The 19,963-nt window shown below is 36.7% G+C and overlaps 2 protein-coding genes across 3 annotated transcripts in view; one reads left to right on the top strand and one right to left on the bottom strand.

Annotated features, from left to right (window-relative positions):
• Positions 1-1,058: 1,058 nt before the first annotated feature.
• MBLAC2 (metallo-beta-lactamase domain containing 2) lies at positions 1,059-19,754 on the bottom strand. Its single transcript, XM_050795496.1, has 2 exons — positions 19,301-19,754; positions 1,059-4,405 (listed from the first exon to the last, which is right to left on the bottom strand). Exons 1-2 carry the CDS (start codon positions 19,752-19,754, stop codon positions 4,020-4,022), a joined length of 840 nt encoding a protein of 279 aa, XP_050651453.1. The 3' UTR covers positions 1,059-4,019.
• The window catches only part of POLR3G (RNA polymerase III subunit G), a 45,581-nt gene continuing 45,314 nt past the window's right edge, over positions 19,697-19,963 (top strand). The window contains exon 1 of one of the 2 annotated variants that reach the window (XM_050795501.1): positions 19,697-19,780. The gene's annotated coding sequence lies outside the window, so the exon portion shown is untranslated. The remainder of the gene's footprint in view (positions 19,781-19,963) is intronic. The other variant, XM_050795502.1, reaches the window with a different exon arrangement.

The following is a 19,963-nucleotide window of genomic DNA, read 5'->3' as shown; positions in this document are numbered from 1 at the left end:
GAACATGCTGCCCCCAAATATGCCATTTTGGTATACTGAATATTTTGAACTGAAGGTAACTGAGAAAATGCAGATGCCCCCTTACTACCCAAAACCAGGGCATACACTTCCCATGAGAGAGGTACCCTTCTCCACCATACCATAAAGAGGACATTCTTCTCACTAGAGATGAAGAGTTATGCCAAAATAAATCTGCATAAACAAACCTAAAGTAATCCTTATCTTCCATTGGTTTCTCCCATATATTTTCTGTTCACTTTCCCACAATTTACCACCCTTAGCCAAAACTCCACTTTCCTTTGTCTTGTCATATCTCCACAATTTGTCATTTTTTGTTGAAATGGTATATAAGTGCTCAGGCCTATCTGCTTCTATGGGTCATGAAGGCCTGTGTGTACACATAAAAATATTAACATTAAATAAAATTTGTATGCTTATGCTTTTCTCCTGTTAATCTGTCTTTTGTCAGTTTAATTCACAGCCACAGCTATAGAACTGAAGAGGGGAGAAGAAAGGTCTTTCCTCCCTTACAGTAGTTTATCTTTTGCTTACTGATTTGTAGGCATTCTTTATATTTGTTAAATTATGTTATACAAATTGTGATTTTTAAAAATCTCTTTTATTTCATCTAAATTCTAAGACATTTAAAATTTTGATGTAATTTTGCTTTTTGTGTCTATGTAAGGCAGATCTTCCCCATTCCAAGGTGTTTAATATGATTTTCTTTTAATACATGTGTGGTTCTGATTTTCACATTTAGGTCTTTAACCCATTTGGAATTTACTTTTATAATGGCAGGGGCCATTTTTCCCACATCAACAATGGTAACATTTATTGCACAGTCTATCTTTTACCCATTGATTTGAATTGCCATATTTCTTAATTACAAAAGGCTTATATGAGTATTTTTCTGTTTCTGGGTTCTCTATTCTTTCTCACAAATTTAGTGTCTTATTGACCATAAGCTTCTCAAAACTGCACGTTGTACAGGAAATATCCTTGCAAGAAATTAAATGGAAACTTGCTAATGTTATAAAAATATCAATTATAGATTGAAATAAAATGACTACTTTAATATTTATTACACAAATTCTTAGTTACACTTATCTGAAAATTATAATAGGACAATTGGTGCATGTCACATTCATATTACTATCCATATAAGAACAAATACAGTCATTTAGTCAACTATATCAGGATAACACACAAGGTTTTTGTTTGTTTTAGGCTTCCCAGTTGAAAGAAAACATCAAGTAAGGAAAATGAATTTCCAATGATTAAGCATTAACAATATAAATAATAAAATTACTTCTAAATGTCTTAACATTTTGACAACTTTGTATTATACTTACATACTAGTATTTCCAAAATCGTAAGTTACAAGGGTCACTGTCAGGATGAAAATATATTTTGAAAAGCTTTTTAAAGATATGTTATTATTATGCTTTGTTTGATTTATTCTTGGCACATGTGGCATCTTGGAAAGTAAAAATACACTTTGCCAATTTTCTGCTATTGTGCAGATATAAGAGAAAGAGAAGTGTGGGGTAGACAGACCTGTGTTCAGTTACCAGCTTTGTCCAAAATTGTGTTGTCTGAGGCTGGTCAATTACCTTTTGGTGCTGGGAGTAGGATTAAATTAAATAAAGCATATTTTAAATGTACAGCATGGGCACTCAATAAATGATACACTTTACCCAATTTATTCACATTGAAGTAATAGTAAAATATCACAGTTCCATGTTGTCGTACAATTTGAAAAACTGAAAAAATTGGGAAATTTTAAAAAAATCAATGTGTTTTGAAAAATTGCCCTTTTTATAAATAAATCCTTCAGCAGGTTTAAATATTTCCTAATAAAACTTAGTGCCTACTATACCCTGATTTTTTTTAAAAAGGCCTAAAATATGATAAAAATGATCAGTGGTTAAGGACTTTTGGTTTTCCTTTGTGCTACTGATATAAAAATAATGGCTTTATTTAAGGCTTAGTAAGTGATTATTTGTAGTTGCCCTGAACCAAATCATTATTCTCAATGTTGCACTCAGTTGAAACAGACCTACTGCCTTGAATGACCATCGTAGAGAAATGCCCATGATATCCTATTAATATAATTGAACCAATCATATCCTCCTTTTTGATTGAAGTAAAGGTTCATTTGGTGGCATGTGGCAGTTCAGCTTGTCTCCCATTAAGAATGACTCATATACACAATCACAAATCAATTTTTCTCATGCTAAATATCTGGTGTTTGGAATATACTGGATTCCTGAAAATTAAATTTATATTTTCACAAGGAATAGACTATTCTAGACTAGCAATGCTTATATCCTTGTTCTTGGATTGTTTTGTTTCCTACCCTGAACATCTAACAAGCTCATCCTTCCAAATTTGATTCAAAAACCCCTCCTCCAGTAAACTTTGCCTAACCAAAGTTCACACCCCTCTATTTATGTCCCTTACATGCACATATAATGTACATTAACTTGCATATACTATTATTTATATTTTGTGTGCTTTCAACTTTTAGCTATAATGTTGTCTTTGACTTTTTTAAGCCTCCACAGTGTTTAGCGCTGTGCTACACATGTATATATGTGACTGTGTGTGTTTGCATGTGGGGTTGTGTTTGTGTATGTATATGTTTATGTGTGTGTGAGTTGAATGAATAAAAAACTAAAGAACCTGGGCATCTGTAGGGTAGAAAAGTTTCATAATTTTTCAGAAACCAAAATTGCTGGATCTTCCTAACATTAAAAAATCTGATTTCCAAAGCGATTTCAGTTTGGTTTTAGTTATGTCAGTAATAAAAAGGCAGTGGGAAAAAACTGTTTAAAACCCTTTATGAAATATTCTAAAAGGCCTTTTAACAAATTATTAGGAGCATCGAACTAAAACATTTTACTAAATAGTGGTATAACCTTTTCTATGACTTTACGAACGTAGACTTCTCTATTCAAGACAAAGAATACTGAACAGGAATAGGTGTTGTGAATCAGGATACAAAAGGCAATTCACTCTAAGTCAATAGCTAATGCACATTTTGCAATTAATTTAAAAATCCCTCTGTAGTACATATGCATGTTAAGTAAAAGAATAGTTGCAGATCTTCATAGTAGTTTTAATACTGTAAAACATAACACAATACTGAAGTCGCTATTTAACAGGAAAAATTTTGTTTATAATAGCTGTTAATATTAAAATAGGATATAATAATAAAAAATTATTCTCAATGTGTATATTTTCAAATTTGCCTGACAGTGTCCTTTTAAGAATCTGACAATTTGTAGTTAGATTACAGACATTTGCATTTCACTTTCATAATTGAAAATATTACTTACACAATAACAAACAACAACATATAGTAGCTTTATACTGAAGCACTCTGCAATTTATATTTAAAGCTTTGCAATAAAGCAAAATTCACTGTACTTTTCATAAGTTATATTACATGTCATGTATGCTATAATTACACAAAGAATAAATAAATGAAATGAAGCATAAAAAATTCAGAACGATAACAATGGAATGTTTTAGCTGTCATTCTCAGTGTTACTTCATATGTCTGCATTAAATTCTGATGTATTTTAAACCCAAGAACCTTTATCTTTAAATAATACACCAAAAATATCAAGTTTAACGTATAAACATAATACTCTATATGCCTTTTTTCCTAGGTCATCTAGGAAATAAAACAAGACAAACAGAGGCAAGAGCAGTTCTTTCTCTTGCCACAGAATTTCTCTTTACTTCCCCATAAACCTTTATGTCATTTCTAGAGCATACATTACAAGATGACAGCTTTGGCAAAGTATAAGCGTATTAAATGGCTTCTTTCTTAGGAGAAAGAAAACAATTTAAACTAACAATTTTCTTTTTGGCTTATTCATTCTCAATCTTTCTCTGATATATAATAGTGGTATAAAAAGCACTTCATGAAATGCTCACTATTAATCAGTTAAATAGTACAGAATGAATTAATGTATGTAATTAATCAAAATATATTATCAATATAGATACTACGGTGAGGTCCTAGAATTTGTTACACGTAGAGCTAAACTTGCAAGAGATCGCACGGCAAAAGTAGAAACTTTGTGACATATCCCAGCTTTTGAAATATAGTTAGAAGCCAATCGAAAAAGCCTTTCAGCACCAAAGGTATTGAAGTGCCCGGGAAGCACCTTCTCTACCAGACCTCTGTCCACTAATTCTATTAGACGTTCACAGGTCCCAACATAGTCACTTATCCTGCTGTATGGGAGCCAGTCAATCAGTGATCCATCATACACGACGTCTCCACTGAAGAGAATCTTTCGGTCTTTGTCATGTAAGCAAATACTGCCCCTGGAGTGACCTGGCATGTGCATAACAGTGAGCTGTCTGTCACCAAGGTTGATCACATCCCCTACAAATGGAAACACAGTTTACAGATAAACATGTTGTATACTTGACTTAGCATTTGAAGCACAGAAGAGCATTATATGCTTCCAAAGAAATTGGGAAGGATGACACTTTATTTCATAAATACTATATTTCTTAATGATGATTTAAAAATAAGCTGCCTATGGTTCATTCCTATTGTTTGCTAGACCAGTGTTTGCCAAAGCAAGTAATGTGGAACACTATTTCTACAGGCTATCATGAGACATAAATGAAAAGGAGGTAATTATGTGGTCAAATAATTTGAGGAACTCTCAGTTTAAAGAAAATTCAGCAGCTTTCTTTTCAGAAAGACTTCTTTGAGCTTTTATTATATGAATGTATACTGTGGATATACACAAAGTAGATATAGTTGTACAATTTCTCAAACTTATTTGATCATGAAACTTTTAATTTTCAGAACATCTGTGGTACCAGTATCCTGTTGACACAATTAATGAATGTTGCTCTAGGGAATTTTGTTGTATTTTGCCTCTTGTTGTATCACCCTGTCAGAATTAGGGCTTGAGGAATTGATATAAATGATGATGCTCTAATATGTGAGTAATAATCTCCATAATCTCTGACCCAGGAACCTCAAGTCTTCTGTCAGAATACATCAAACTCTAGCAGGCTAACTTGCAAAGAGGGTTAAATCTCAGACTTCAGTTACCGACAGCAGAGAGGAAATGGAGCTACATGGGTGCAAAATCGCTCTGTTTCACTGGAATTACATTAGTATAAACTTGAAGTAAATAATGGCAAATTAAAAGATTCATACTGTAATCTCTAGTGCAAGCACATACACAGGAAAAAATTTAAAAATATATAGCTAAAAAATTAATAAAGGAATCAAAATGGTGTAATAATCAGGATTTGGTAAACATAAAAAGGCAGAGATTATCAGACTGGATTAAAAATCACGATATATGCAGCCTACAAGAAAGAAACTATAAGGCCAAAGACACAAATAGGTTGAAAAGCTTAACCATATTAAATATTACTTTAAGAGAACTAGAGCAGCTATATTAATGTAAGACAAAATTGATTTTTACATGAAGAATGTCACTAAAGTAATTGTATGATAATATACATTAAATCAATACACTGACAAATAATTATAAATGTACATGCACCTAAAATATCACCAAAAATACATGAAGCAAAAACAAACAGAAATAAAGAATAAACAATTCAACAATTATATTTGGAGAGTTCAACATTCTTCTCTGTGTAATTCATAAAATAAGTAAACAGAAAATCAAAAAGGATATGGAAGACCTGAACAACTCTATCAACCAACTTGACCTGACAAAAATAAAACACTTTACTCCAAAATAGCAAAGTACACATTCTTTTCAACTGCAGTTGAAATATTCAGCAGGCTATAAAGCTAGGCCATAAAGCAAGAATAAATAAATGTAAAAGGAATAAAATCATACAAAGTATGTTCTCTGACTATAACACAATTAAATTAGAAACAACAAAATGAACAGAAAATTGATAACGTGTAGTCTTTGTGTTTGTTTATTTTCTGAGACAGAGTTTTGCTCTCTCGTCCTGGCTGGAGTGCAGTGGCGCAATCTTGGCTCGCTGCAACCTCCTGCCTTCCAGGTTCAAACAATTCTTGTGCCTCAGCCGACTGAGTAGCTGGAATTACAGGCGTGTGGATCACGCCTGGCTAATTTTTATATTTTTAGTAGAGATGGGGTTTCACCATGTTGGCCAGGCTGGTTGCCATGTTGCCAAGGCTGGCCTCAAGTGATCCTCCCTCCCGGGCCTCCCAAAGTGCTGTATTACAGGCATGAGCTACCACGCCCAACCTTATTATGTGTTTTTAATAGGCAAAAAATAACAAATTAGGAAGAACAAAAATAAATATGGGCAATATTCAAATATATGTAAAGCAAACATCAAACTTCTATATAGTTTATGAATCAAAGAAGAAATCCAAGGGAAATATAAAAATATTTTGAATGAATGAAAACAAAATCAAAACATATCCAAATGTATAGAATACAGCTGAAGCAGTACTTAAAAGAAAATTTATTGCTTTAAATGCTTATTTTATAAAGGATTAAATGTTTAAAATCAATAATCAAATTACTATCTTAAGAAGTTAGGAAAAGAAGAGCAAATCAAACACAAAGTAAGTGTTAATGGAAATAATAAAGGACAGGGCAAAAATAAATGAATACAAATACCAACAAAGAAAAACAGATGAAACCAACAGTTATTTACTTGAAAACTACAACAAAATTGGTACACCTTTAGCTAGACAAATCAAGAAGAAATTAGAGAAGATACAACTTGCTAAAATAGGAATGAAAGAAGGAACATCACTATAGACCCTGAAGAAATTAAAAGGAGAGTAAGGGAATATTATGAACAATTTTAAGCCAACAGATTTGACAACTTACTTGAAATGAACATATTCTTAAAAAGAGACAAATTATCAAAAGTGATCCAAGAAGAAATGAAGTCTAAATAAATGTATATCAAACAAATAAATTGATTAACAATTTAAAGTTTCCCCACAAAGAAAAGTCTGGGCTCAAAGAAGACTTCATTGATCAATTCTGTTAATCATTTTAAAACGGGACAATTTCAACCCTAAATAATTTCAACCCATATAAAGACTTTCAGAATATAGATGAGAAATCTAACTCAGTTATTACTCTCATAAATGCGAAAGACAATATATTAAAATAACAACAACATCAGGCCTGCTGCAGTGGCTCACTTGTGTAATCCCAGCACTTTGGCAACATGTGGGAGGACTGCTTGAGGCCAGGAGTTCGAGACCAGCCTGGGCAAGATAATGAGACCTCCGTTTCTATAAAAATTAAAAATAATAATAATAATAAAAAGCCAGGCAGGGTGTTTTGTGCCTGTAGTCCCAGTTACTTAGGAAGCTGAGGTGGAAGGATTGCTTGAGCCCAGAAGTTTGAGGCTGCAGAGATCCATGATGGCACCATTGCACTCCGGCCTGAACAACAAAAGGAGACTCTTTCAAACAAAACAAAACAAAAGCCTGTACACAAATATACCTAATGAATGCAATCTTAAAATTATTGACAAAATATTGGCAAATCAAATCCAGCAACTTATAAATAGGAAAATGACAAAGTGGAGTTTATCCCAGAAATATTAAGTTTGGTTGAGCTAGTGAAAATAAATTAGTGTAATATACTGTATTAATAAAGGAGAAAGCCATATGATTATCTCAATAGATACATAAAAAGCATATGACAAACTCCAATTCTCATTCATGATAAAAACTTCCAGCAAACTAGGAATAGTTGGGGAAGGTCCTGAACTTGATAAAGGTCACTTATGAACACCTATAGGTAATACCTCTTTGAATAGAAAGTCTCCTAAGATAACAAGGCAAGGATGTCTGCTCTTACCATTTCTATTCAACATTATACTGAAGATCCTAGACAGTGTAATAAGCCAAGAAAAAGAAAGTAAGGTCACACAGATTAGAAAAGAAAAAGTAAATCTGTTTTTATTTAGACATAATCTTACGTACAGAAAATCCTACGTAAAGTAGGAAAAAGCTAGAGAACTAAAAAACAAGTTGAGGAATGTCACAGGATACAAGATCAACATACAAAGATAAACTATTTCTACATGCTACAAATTACTATCAAAAATGAATTTTAAAACATTCGACTCAAAATAGCATCAAAGAGTAAAATACTTGAGAAAAAATTTGGCAAAAGATGTTTTGTAATATATGAACACTGTATAATGAAAACTACAAAAACACTGTCAAGAGAAATTAAAGAAGACCTAAATAAAAGGAGAAATAGGCTATGCTTACTGACTGTCTCAGTATCACTAAGACTCAATATTGCTATGATGGTAATGTAACCCAATTTTTCCAATAGCTACAGTGCCTAAGAAAACTTTCTGCAATGACTGAAATATTGGTTCTCAATACTGTTCAGTATGGTGTGGCTAATGGTGCTTGAAATAAAGCTAGTACAATAAAGGAATTAAAATTTTAATTCTAACCAATCTTAATTATCTTTTTTAAAGAGATGGAATCTCTGTCACTCAGGCTGAAGTGCAATGGCCTGCTTATAGCTCACTGTAACCCCTGAACACCTGGGCTCAAGGGATCCTTCCAAGTAGCTGGGACTACAGGTATATGACACCAGTCTAGCTAACTTAACAACTTTTTTTTAGAGACAAGATCTCACTTTGTTACATAGGCTAGTCTTATACTCCTGGCCTTAAATGATCCTCCATCCTCAGTCTCCTAAGTAGCTGGGATTACAGGTGAGCCACCACATCTGGTAATCTTAATTTAAATTTGCTAGTCATACATGGCTAGTGGCTACTGTAATGACCAGTAAAAATTCAACATAATCTCAATCAAAATCTTGATCTTTTTTCGAAGAAACTGAAAGTCTGACTCTAAATTTCACATGGAAATGCAGCACAATTTGCAATTGCAAAAATATGGAACCATCTTAATGTCCATCAATCAACAAGTAAATAAAATGTGATACACACACACACACACACACACACACACCCACACACACCATAGACTACTACTCAGCCATAAAAAGGAATGAAATAATGGCATTCATAGCAACCTGGATGAAATTGAAGACTATTACTCTAAGTGAAGGAACTCAAGAATGAAAAATCAAACATCATATGTTCTCACTCATTATGTGGGAGCTAAGCTATGAGGGAGCAAAGGCAAAAGAATGATACACTGACGTTTGGGGGCTTGGGGAAAAGGGTGTGGGGTGGTGAGGGATAAAAGACTACACATTGGTTCAAGACCAGGTTGGTCAACATGGTGAAATCCTGTCTCTACTAAATACACAAAAATTACTTGGGCGTGGTGGCGGGCACCTGTAATCCCAGCTACTTGGGAAGCTAAGGCAGGAGAATCACTTGAACCCAGGAGGTGGAGGTTGTAATGAGCCAAGATCATGCCATTGCACTCCAGTCTGGGCAACAAGAGCGAAACTTCGTCTCAAAAAAAAAAAAAGACTACACATTGGGTACGGTGTATGCCGCTCGGTAATGGGCACACCAAAATCTCAGAAATCACCATTAAAGAACTTATTCATGTAACGAAACACCCACTTGCTCCTCCAAAAACCAATTGAAATAAAAATGTTTTTTTAAAAGAAAAAGATTTGGAAAAATTGGAACCCTTACACACTGTAGCTAGGAATATAAAATGGTATAATCACTTTGAGAACCAGTTTGGCACTTTCTTAAAAAATTAACGTACATTTACAATATGACCCTGGAATTCTGTTAGTAGGTGTCTACTAAGGGAAATAAAAACATGCATCCACACAAAGACTTGTATGCGAATGTTCATGGCAGTATTATTCATAGTAGTTCCAAACTGGAAAGATTTAAATTTCCTTTAATAGGTGAAGAGATACATAAAATGCTATATTCACACAATGGAATATTTATCAGAAATAGAAAGGAATGAATTATTAATAGATGCCACAATATGGATGAATATCCAAAAGAAGCCAAAAAAGACTCTATCTATCTATCTATCTATCTATCTATCTATCTATCTATCTATCTATCTATCTATCTACGGCATGATTGTATTTATAGAAAATTTTCAGAAAATCAAAACTACAGCAACACAAAACAGATCAGTGAGGCCAGGGGTGGGAGTAGGTGACTGAAAAAAAAAAAAGCAGGAGGAAACTTTCAGGGTTAACAGAAGTGTTCTTGAACTAAATTGTGGTTATAGTTGCATGTATGAATACATTTCCTAAAATTCATCAAACCATACACTTAAAATGGGTATATTTATGGTGTGTAAATATACATTAATAAAGCTGTTAAAAAGATTTAAGTGGAAACAATCCAAATGTACATCAATGGATAAATGGGTATTAAAATATGATACATATTCATAAAATGAAATACTATTTGGTAATAAAAATAAATGAAGTACTGATTCACCCTTCAACATGGATAAACCTTGAAATCATAATGCTAAGTGAAGGCAATTGTGAAGGTCCACACGTTGTATTTTTCCACTTTAATGAAATGTCCAGAATAGACAAATCTGGGGTGGGGATAGGGGGCTGGGGATGTTGAGGGGGATGATGGCTAAAAGAAGGGGCTATTTGTTTCAGAGGTAAGAAAAATATTCTCAAATTGACTGCAATGGATGTACAACTGAAAAGATTAAAACCACTGAATTATACATGTTAAATGGGTGAATTTTATGGTATATGAATTATATCTAATTCATAAAAAGCTATTAAAAGGGATATAATAGAACTGAATGCAAAAAATTCAGTAATTTTAAAGATAAGCATAATGCTTCAAATACATTTTCTGAATATGCTGGTACTTCTGGCTTTTGCTTTATAAGCCCAGGGATTCACATTATTTCTTTTCTGAATTTAGGAGTAAAGAAATTCCTTGTTATTTGGGAATCATTAGTACTTAAATAAGATGATTTAAAACGAACTGAATTTTTTGGGGAGGGGGTAGAAAGGACTAAAATTTTACAGTACATAGTGAGAAATGGAAAACAGTTTGGTTAGAATTTCATTTTAAAGTTTTACTAAATTTAATCAGTAGAGAGTCTCTTTGGTAGTTTGCTAATCTACCGTGGCCACAGTTCCTAGTGAGATGAAATGTAATAATATTATGCCCTGTAAAGTGCTATTTTCTTCTCATACAGAAGGTCCTTTGGGCAAAAGTCAAGAGCCTTAACAATTTTCCAAACGGCCTTTCTTAATACTTTGAATTCCCAATTATTGGCTTTTGAAGAGCCATTTGTGTCATTATCTGTATCATTTTCCCCTTCTTCCATTGTGAACTGATCTGTCTCTACAACAGTACTGCTCAAAGCATGATCTGAAGACCAGTAGCAGTAGCAGCAGTAGCAGCTTTCCAGGTGTTTTTCATGCATGCAGTAGTTTGAAAAACAAATCTAATCCAGACTTCTAGAATTTGCCTGTGATAACGGTCAGGCATAAGCAGGGCAGGAGAGGGATCTCCGCAACCCCACACACACATCAGGAATGTCAGGTGATGGTCAGGTGGTTGCTGAAACGCTCTCTCTAAAATAAGAATCAACTGCAGCTCATGCCAGGTTAAAGCAGTCTCCCAATAGACAGAAACACCTGAAACTGGTGATCAGCAGCTTCCCAATAAGATTTTAAGAGGTGGGTGAGTGGGCTCAAGCATGTGCATTAAGAGGCAAAACGGCGTTTAACTGGTATGTGACCTTCCAGGGACATTCAACTGGTAAGGGAAGAATGCCTCAAGTGAATATGTATAAAACTCCAGTAAACACATTGCACACACTCACCTCCCAAGCACTGGCAGGCCACTGCACATGCAGAAAGCCCACCCCAAGGGAAGAATTAGGGGAGAAGAGATGCAAGACCCCAGAAGTATGAGAACATATAAAACCCCAAAGCAAAAAGTCAAACTGCGCACTTGATCTCTCAAGTTGCCCGCCTGGCCTTCTTCCAAGTGTACTTCCTTTCATTACTGCTCTAAAGCTTTTTAATAAACCTTCGCTCCTGCTCTAAAACTTGCCTCGGTCTCTCCTTCTGCCTTCTGCCCCTCATTCGAAGTCTTTCTTCTGAGGAGGCAAGAAGTGAGATTGCTGCAGACCCATATAGATTCACTGCTGGTAACAATAAGAATCACCTGTAATACATGTCAAACACACACGTTTCTAGACCCACTCCAAAGTTTCTGAATTAATCTTTTGGGGAAGAGTCTGAAATCTGTATGCTGAACAAACAACCAAGGTGATTATGGGAAAGAAAGTTTGGGAAGCAAGGAACTATGCTAGTAGTTTTCAAACTTTAGTGTGCATCGGAATTCCCTGTAATGCTTGTTAAAACACAGACTGCTGGGCCCCACCCCCAATTACTGCACTGATAAGACTAGTGCCCGAGAATCTACATTTCTAACAAGCTCCCAGGCAACACTAAAGCTGTTGGTGAGGACCATGCTTTGAGAACTACTGCTCAGGCAGCATTGCCTCTTCAGTTATGACAACATGTAAAGAAGGATGAAGTAAAATACTGCATAGCCATAACTGCACTATACAATGCTATGCAATGTAATTCTGTAAAATAATATATCTCACAAATTATGGTATGCAGAACTTCTGCATCAGAATCACCTGGGGACTGTTAAAGGATTCCTTTGTCACACACAAGCCCTACAGCATCCAAACTTAGGTGTTAAAGCCTAGAACTTGCTATTTTTAACAAGCTCCTGCATACCAAAGATCTAGAACCACTGTCATCATGCCTAAATGACTTTTCTAATGGATGATGCCAAGCACTGTATAATCATAGGGCTAAATTCTCTGAAAGAATTTTTGTCCTGATGGTACTGCCAGGACACAAGAGCAAAAAGCCAGCTGGCATCTGTCCTGGGTAGCTGAAATCTACGTCAGGGCAGCGCCTCGTTTGCTGCTTCATCTGCCCATTTTGTCTTGTCTGAATCCCAGTAGTGACATTAAGATGGTTTCGGACACTCCCAGAGTTCTTCACATTCCAGTCGTAAGGGACCAGAATTCCTTTATAGGATAATTAGTCCAGATTTAAGGCACCTCTAGTGATTACAAACCACTACCATTTCCTGTATGACTGGCAGGTAAGGCAAATAAATTATTGCTAAGTTGATTTAGTAATAGAGCTACTGGAGACCAACTGTTTAATAAACGTAGAGAAAGGTTAAATGTAAGAGAAGACTGATCCTAAAAAGAAGCTATAGAGAATTACCAATTCAGGGACAGAATCATATTGATCTTTGGTTATATCCAAGTGATATTAAAATATTTAGCAATAGATAAAATGTAAGTACCCGCCCATCAAAATAGATACCAACTATAAGCAATCAATAAGGCCATGGTTGCTGAATATCATTAGTTCTGCCATTATCCTGTGGCTTTAAAAATGCTTTCAATATGCTGATAATGCTCACACATAGAATTTCATGAGCACCTCTCTTACAAGAACCAGAAATGCCTACGAAGTGTATCATAAACACACAAGCACACACATACACAAAATCCTTCCAACTTCATCCTGATTTAATTGTCCAGATTCCAGTCCTTCTAGACTTCTCTTATACCCTCTTCCAACACAGCATCCTCTATCTTTTAAAATTTCAGTTTATACACAAAAATATTTATGTGCATATTTCAAATAAAATATTTCAGAGGAGCTTAAAATGTATTTCAGAGGGGCTTAAAATGTAAGAAAAAAATTTACTTGCCCCATTTTTGCTCTATCTCCAATCTTGCTTCCATGATGCACTCACTTTTAACAATCTCAGCTATTTCTTCTGGTAGTTACCTCTCCCAGATACAGTTATCTCTAAATAATGGTTATACTCCATTTCCATATTTATCAATTGGGTATACTCTGATTTTATGCATGTATTATATCTTGGTTTTAAAATTTTGTTAGCCATTGACTTCACTGTGAAATAGGATTTTTAGTTCTCTTTACTCCCCACTCTCCACATACCATCACATCCCCCTGAGAAAGAATTATGATTCAACTGCTCCGATCTGGACCCTCTAAGTCTGGGGTACTATCATTATTAGAGTGTCATCTGTTGCATCTTCCTGATGCTTTCTTTTGAATTCTATTTCCTGTTTACTATAGTACTTCTTTCTTGGTTCACTCCCTTATTTTGAAGGGGCATATCCTAGTAGCTTTCTAAGTAACAGTATGTGGGAAATAATTTGAGAACTTGATTAATAGTGGGATATCGAATTCTAGATTGGAAATCATTTTCATTCAAATTGGAAGGCAAGATTTCTTCTTTGCTAGCTCCAAAACCATTCTATTCTGAGTATATAACTCTTTTGTTTACATTTCTTAAAGCTTGTAAAATCTTTGATCTCAGTGTTCTGAAATTTTACAGTAACATGCTTAGGTTTGGATGTGTTTTCATCTATTGTCCTGTGAATTCTGTGGGCCCTTTCAATCTGGAAAATTTATATCCTTTAATTGTGTGATATATTACTGGATTACCTCTACCTCTACTATTTTTTTTTTTCTTTTTCTTTGAGACAGAATCTAGCTCTGTTGCCCAGGCTGGAGTGCAATGGCACGATCTCGGCTCACTGCAACCTCTCCCTCCAGGGTTCAGGGGATTCTCCTGTCTCAGCCTCCTGAGTAGCTGGGATTAGAGGCATGCACTATCACACCCAGCTAATTTTTGTATTTTTAGTAGAGACGGGGTTTCACCATCTTGGCCAGGCTGGTCTTGAACTCCCGACCTCAGATGATCCGCCCTCCTCGGCCTTTCAAATTGTTGGGATTACAGGCATGAGTCACTGCACTCGGCTGCCCTACTATTTCTTTTCTTTCACTGTCTCTGTCCTCTCTCTGCATCCATTATTCTAAGGCTGGATTTTCCAAACTGATCCTCCTACTTATTTTAGTCTTTTTCTCTCCTGGTTTCTATTTTCCTTTATTGCTCTTTAGTAAGTTTTTCAACTTTATCTTCCAGACCTACTGCTGCGTAATTTCTGATGTTTTAAATTCCGAGAGCTTTTTTTTGGGGTGAATATTGTTCTACTATTTATTTTTAAAGCATCCTTATTGACTCTTAGGTATCTTGAATGCAATAGCTTGTCTTATCCCCTGATGATATTGATGATAGTTCCCCACTCTCGAATTGCTTTATGCTGTTTAATAGTTGATATCATGTTAGAGAATTTTCTCAGATTTTTTTTTATAATGCTTGGTTGCCTATTTAAGAGTTCGGGGGCATGAGTAAAAATGGCTATTGTCAAAAAGACAGAAAATAACAGATGCTGACAAGGATGTGGAGAAAGGGGAATGGTTGTACATTGGTTAGTGGGGATGTAAATTAGTACAGCAACTATTGAAAATAGTATGAAGGTTCCTCAACAAACTGAAAATAGAACTACCGTATGACCCAGCAATCCCACTGCTGGGTATATACATCCAAAAGAAAGGAAATCAGAATACTAAAGAGATAACTGCATTCCCATGTTTATTGCAGCAATATTTACAATAGCCAAGATGTGGAATCAACCTAACTGTCCATCAGCAGATGAATGGATAAAGACAGTGTGGGACAATATACACAGTGGAGTTATTCACTCATAAAAAATAATGAAATTCTGTCACTTGCAGCAACACGGATGGAACTGGAGGGCATTACGTTAAGTGAAATAAGTCAGGCACAAAATGACAAATACCTCATGTTCACACTCATATGTGGGAGGTAGTGCTAGTATGGTGGTTACCAGAGGCTGGAAAGGGTGGGGGAAGGGAATGAAGAGATTGGTTAATGGGTACAAAAATACAATTAGATAAAATAAATAAGTTCCAGCGTTTGATAGACTAGAGTTAATAAGGATTTATTGTATGTTTAAAAATAGCTAGAAGATTTGGAATGTTTCTGATACAAAGAAATCATAAACGTTTGAAGGGTGGTGGATATTCTAAATAACCTGATTTGATCATTACATTGTATGCATTTATCAAAATATCACACGTACCTCACAAGTAATTACAACTATTAGGTATCAATTTAAAAAAAGAAGGGGGGACAAGAAGGCTGCTTGCAGCACATGCATGGGGCCTGGTGACTGAGGCTTCACAGTAGAGAAAGAGGCCAGGATTTCTTAGGTATTCCTCTACATTGGTATCTTCGTCTTTCCTCTAGGAGGCAGATTCCCTAGATAACATTTTTCTAATTTCCTACCTGGGTGGGGAAAGGCCTGGCTCTCATCCTTCTGGGAAACTAGTAGGACGGACACACACGCACACAAACACACTCTTTCTCCTGTTTTCCATACTGAGCCCTTAAGCTCAATAGTAATTTGGCATCCTTCAATCAAGAAACTCCTTTGTTTTACTATCCCTAGAGAATAAACTAATTGGATGGGAAAGGGAGGGGCATTCACTAGAGTTTTAAGAGCTTCTTAAAAGGTTTTCAAGAAATTCTACTTACTCTTCTTCCCTTTGCCGCCACTGAGGTACTGCCTATTGCTAATTCCTGTGTTTTTTAAGGCTTCTGCGGTGGAAACTGAATTGGCTCTTAATTTCCCTTTGCTGGCATAGTATAAAACTGTTAACTTAGTCACCACATCTACTTTCTAGCATCCGAAACAGTTCCCCCAGCCAATGGGGATTTACATTTAAATCATGGTTTCTTTACAGTACATTAATGGTGCTTCGGAAGAGAGCCAAATTAGATGTGTCTGTTCAATTCACCACCTTCCTACAACCTGTTTTAGCCTCTGCAAATGACTTAAGTCCGCCTGAAATCACGCCTCTGAGATATCTTGGTGACACTGGGCATATGGTTTAAACATGTATGTAATAGGGATCAAAATGCCAGAACTTTGTATCACTTTAGTGAAAAATGGGCAAAATGATGTTTGCCCACTCAAGAGGTATGTGCTATGTCAATTTAGGGTCTACTGCTATCTTAGAGGAAGATAACCATTTCACTATTAATAAGGCGAGTTGCTTTTTCATCCAGATAATGCACTGGATTATATGGCTATTCTCTCCTTGTCCCTCATTTACAAGTTGGCTTTTGGGTTAGAGATACAGTGCACAGATTTTTGCTTCTCCATGACAAGCAATCATCAATTCATTAAAGGAAATGTAATAAATGATTTCAGCTCCTTGCATTCTACCAAAGCAATGAATACTTTATGCTGTTCATGTGTGTAACTGTATACAAATTTTTAATACAAATATTTTATGTATCCTCCCAGGCATCTGGATTATGTTAACAGCAAGTTAGCAGGCCACATCATTCAGAAGATATGGGAAATTAATATTCTTGAGAAGAGAGGAAAGTAGACACTGCTTGAGAGGGTGGGGCATCCAGCTCCTCATGAAAAACAACTTTTGATAACACAGTACTATCACCTTCAAAGTGTCTGGTAAACATTAAGCTTTCTTTTCACCCTTTTAAAGGCTTAAAGTACCACACAAGTAGTTTGCAGGCCCCTTTCAGCTCCCAAAATGTTAGGATTCTACCATCAACTGGTAAACCTGGGTTCTAGTCCCAGCTCTTTCCGAGATGGGCGATGTGACCTCTTGCATGATACTCAGGCCTACATGGGTTCTTTCTTCATCTATAAAACAATCCCTATCATTCTTTCACCTTTGATTTCCCATTGCTGATACAGAATCAAAAGTCAATTTCAAAAGTAATTTATTCTTTTCAATAATTTAAGTATATTTTAATACTAATGTAAACATTTTTGGTCTGGGTGTCAGAATTTAGTCTGAATACCCATCAACTGCATGGAAATCTTACCCCTAAAAGTACCCATTTTTGTCAAGAAATACAGTAATTAGGTGTGACTTTAATGTAAATTAAAATTTAATGTACATGTACTTTCATCTCATATTGTCAGATAATGTAAGACTCCCATCTAAACCAGTTTTTTTTTTTTTTTTAAATTTTAGATTTAAAACTTTAATGAAGACTTTTGTTGGGTGGGGTTGAGGTACAGAATCTTGCAATTTTTTTTTTTTAGCACCGATAAGTAATACAATATAATACTGCAATTTTTAAAATATCTCAAATGAGTAAGATGTCATCTGTGAGATAAACTGATTTTTGTAAAATATTTCATTATTTGCCATATTGTTTGGTCATAAAGTGAGCTTCACTATACTGCAGCAACTGGCTTTTTCTACTATATAGAGGCATGTTTTAATAAACCAAATTGGTAATTAAAATAGTCTCACACTAAAGGAAAGAAGGGGCCTTTCACATTCTACTCAGAATTATCATCATATATTTATGAGGTAGGATTTATGTACGTTCTGCATGCCTTGATCTATTGTGCCTAGATTCATATCCTAGCTTTTATCATGATCTGTCTCAGGCAAGCCATTTAACTGGGAGGTCAGTGGCCTCACTTTAAATGTGTTGTGAGGATAAAATGAAATCAAAAGTATACTAAAAAGAAAATAGAAAACTAATATACCAAATATTGCTGATGTGGCAAATTAGCTCAATTATTTAAGTCCTTGCGTAGGGAAATGGGCTGAGGCCCTAATCTATTTATTTTCATCCCATGAATTTCTCTCTGAATTCCATATTTGTCTTTCACAGAGCCAAAGAGGACCATGGCTACCTATGCATTAGTCCACATAATTTACCTCTAACGAAAATTACTTCCTTATTGATCATTCTCAGGCTTTGCTTTCAGCCGGACCAGATATCTGTCATAAAGTTAGACTCAGACATATTCTACGTTTATGATTACTATTAAGCTTTTGCAATCGTGAGTCAACATCAAGAACAGAAACCTATCTGAGAGGTTTCCAATCGCATTAGCGGATTGGAATCGCTGCTCTGATGACTTTCTAAGGCTACAGGTGGGAACTGCCCATACCCGGTGGTGACCAAGCTGATGAAGTCTGCAGTTCTCAAAAGCACAGATCATGACATGCACTCCCCGTGGGGCGTCATTCCTTAAAAGTCTACTCACTACGAAAGCTCCTGGAAATGTCGGGTAGGTGCTTAGGGAAAGAATAAGAAATCCCTAGTCAGTCACAAGTCTCTGTAGTGTTACTACTACAGCCGACTCAGGAAACTGGCTAGGGAGGGGTAGTGCCGGCTTTCAAAGAAGTACTTAGAATTGCTATACGGTGCCAGAGCTGGCCTCTGGCAGGGAAGGCTGTGATGGCTTTGGCTCTGGTCAAGTAGGTTTTTACTTAGGGAAGGGTGTAACAGAAGTGGTTCTGCGAGGTGCCAAAATAATCCCCTTTATGGCCACGCAAGTCTGCAACATGCGGCACTCGGACAGTCTCTTCCCAATACCCTCCCTTAACGAGAGCGCGCGCCCGCGGGGGCCCATTACCATCCTGCAGGATGAGGGTGGGCTGCACCGCCTGTACCCGGAACTGTCTGGCCCTCCAGCCGGGGCTGGGCGCCCGCACCACCTCGCTATCGGAGAGCCAGGTCACGGTCTCAAAGTTGTCCCCGCGAGCCAGCGCCTCGGCCTCGGCGTGGTGCACGGCCACCCGGTCGAACTGGTAGAGGCCGCCGGAGTGGTCGAAGTGCACGTGGGTGGCCACGGCAAGCAGCGGCCGGCGCGCCGCGTCCTCTTTGGCCCCGCGGTCCTGCAAGAGGCCGGAAGAGTACAGGTACTCCGGGAGGCTGCGCAGCCCCAGGCCTGTATCGATCACCACGTCCTGCTCGGAGCCGCGCACCAGCCAGATGTTGGCACGGTTGCCCGACTCGTAGAAGCGTTCTTGAATCCAGAAGATACCATCGCCTAGAGACTTGTGGGCGTACCACTCGAGCGCCGACATGCTTGGCAGGGATGCAGCCAGGCGGGGTGAGTGGGGGCGTGCGAGTCTCCCACAGGCTGTGTAGACACCGGGCGCTGCGGCTGTGTGGAGCCGTCTGCCTGCAGCCAGGGAGGAGGCGTTGAGTGAGGCGGGGGCGGGGGATGCGGGAGTCAGAATAGGAGGAGGAAGGACGCAGACCGACGCTGCCAGTAGCGTGCGCTCTCGCACCC

The sequence above is a fragment of the Macaca thibetana genome, chromosome 6 (assembly GCF_024542745.1).
Source record: "Macaca thibetana thibetana isolate TM-01 chromosome 6, ASM2454274v1, whole genome shotgun sequence".
NCBI classification, from domain to species: Eukaryota; Metazoa; Chordata; class Mammalia; order Primates; family Cercopithecidae; genus Macaca; species Macaca thibetana.
The sequence above is the reverse complement of the archived record's forward strand: the minus strand, read 5'-3'. Positions and strand labels throughout refer to the sequence as shown.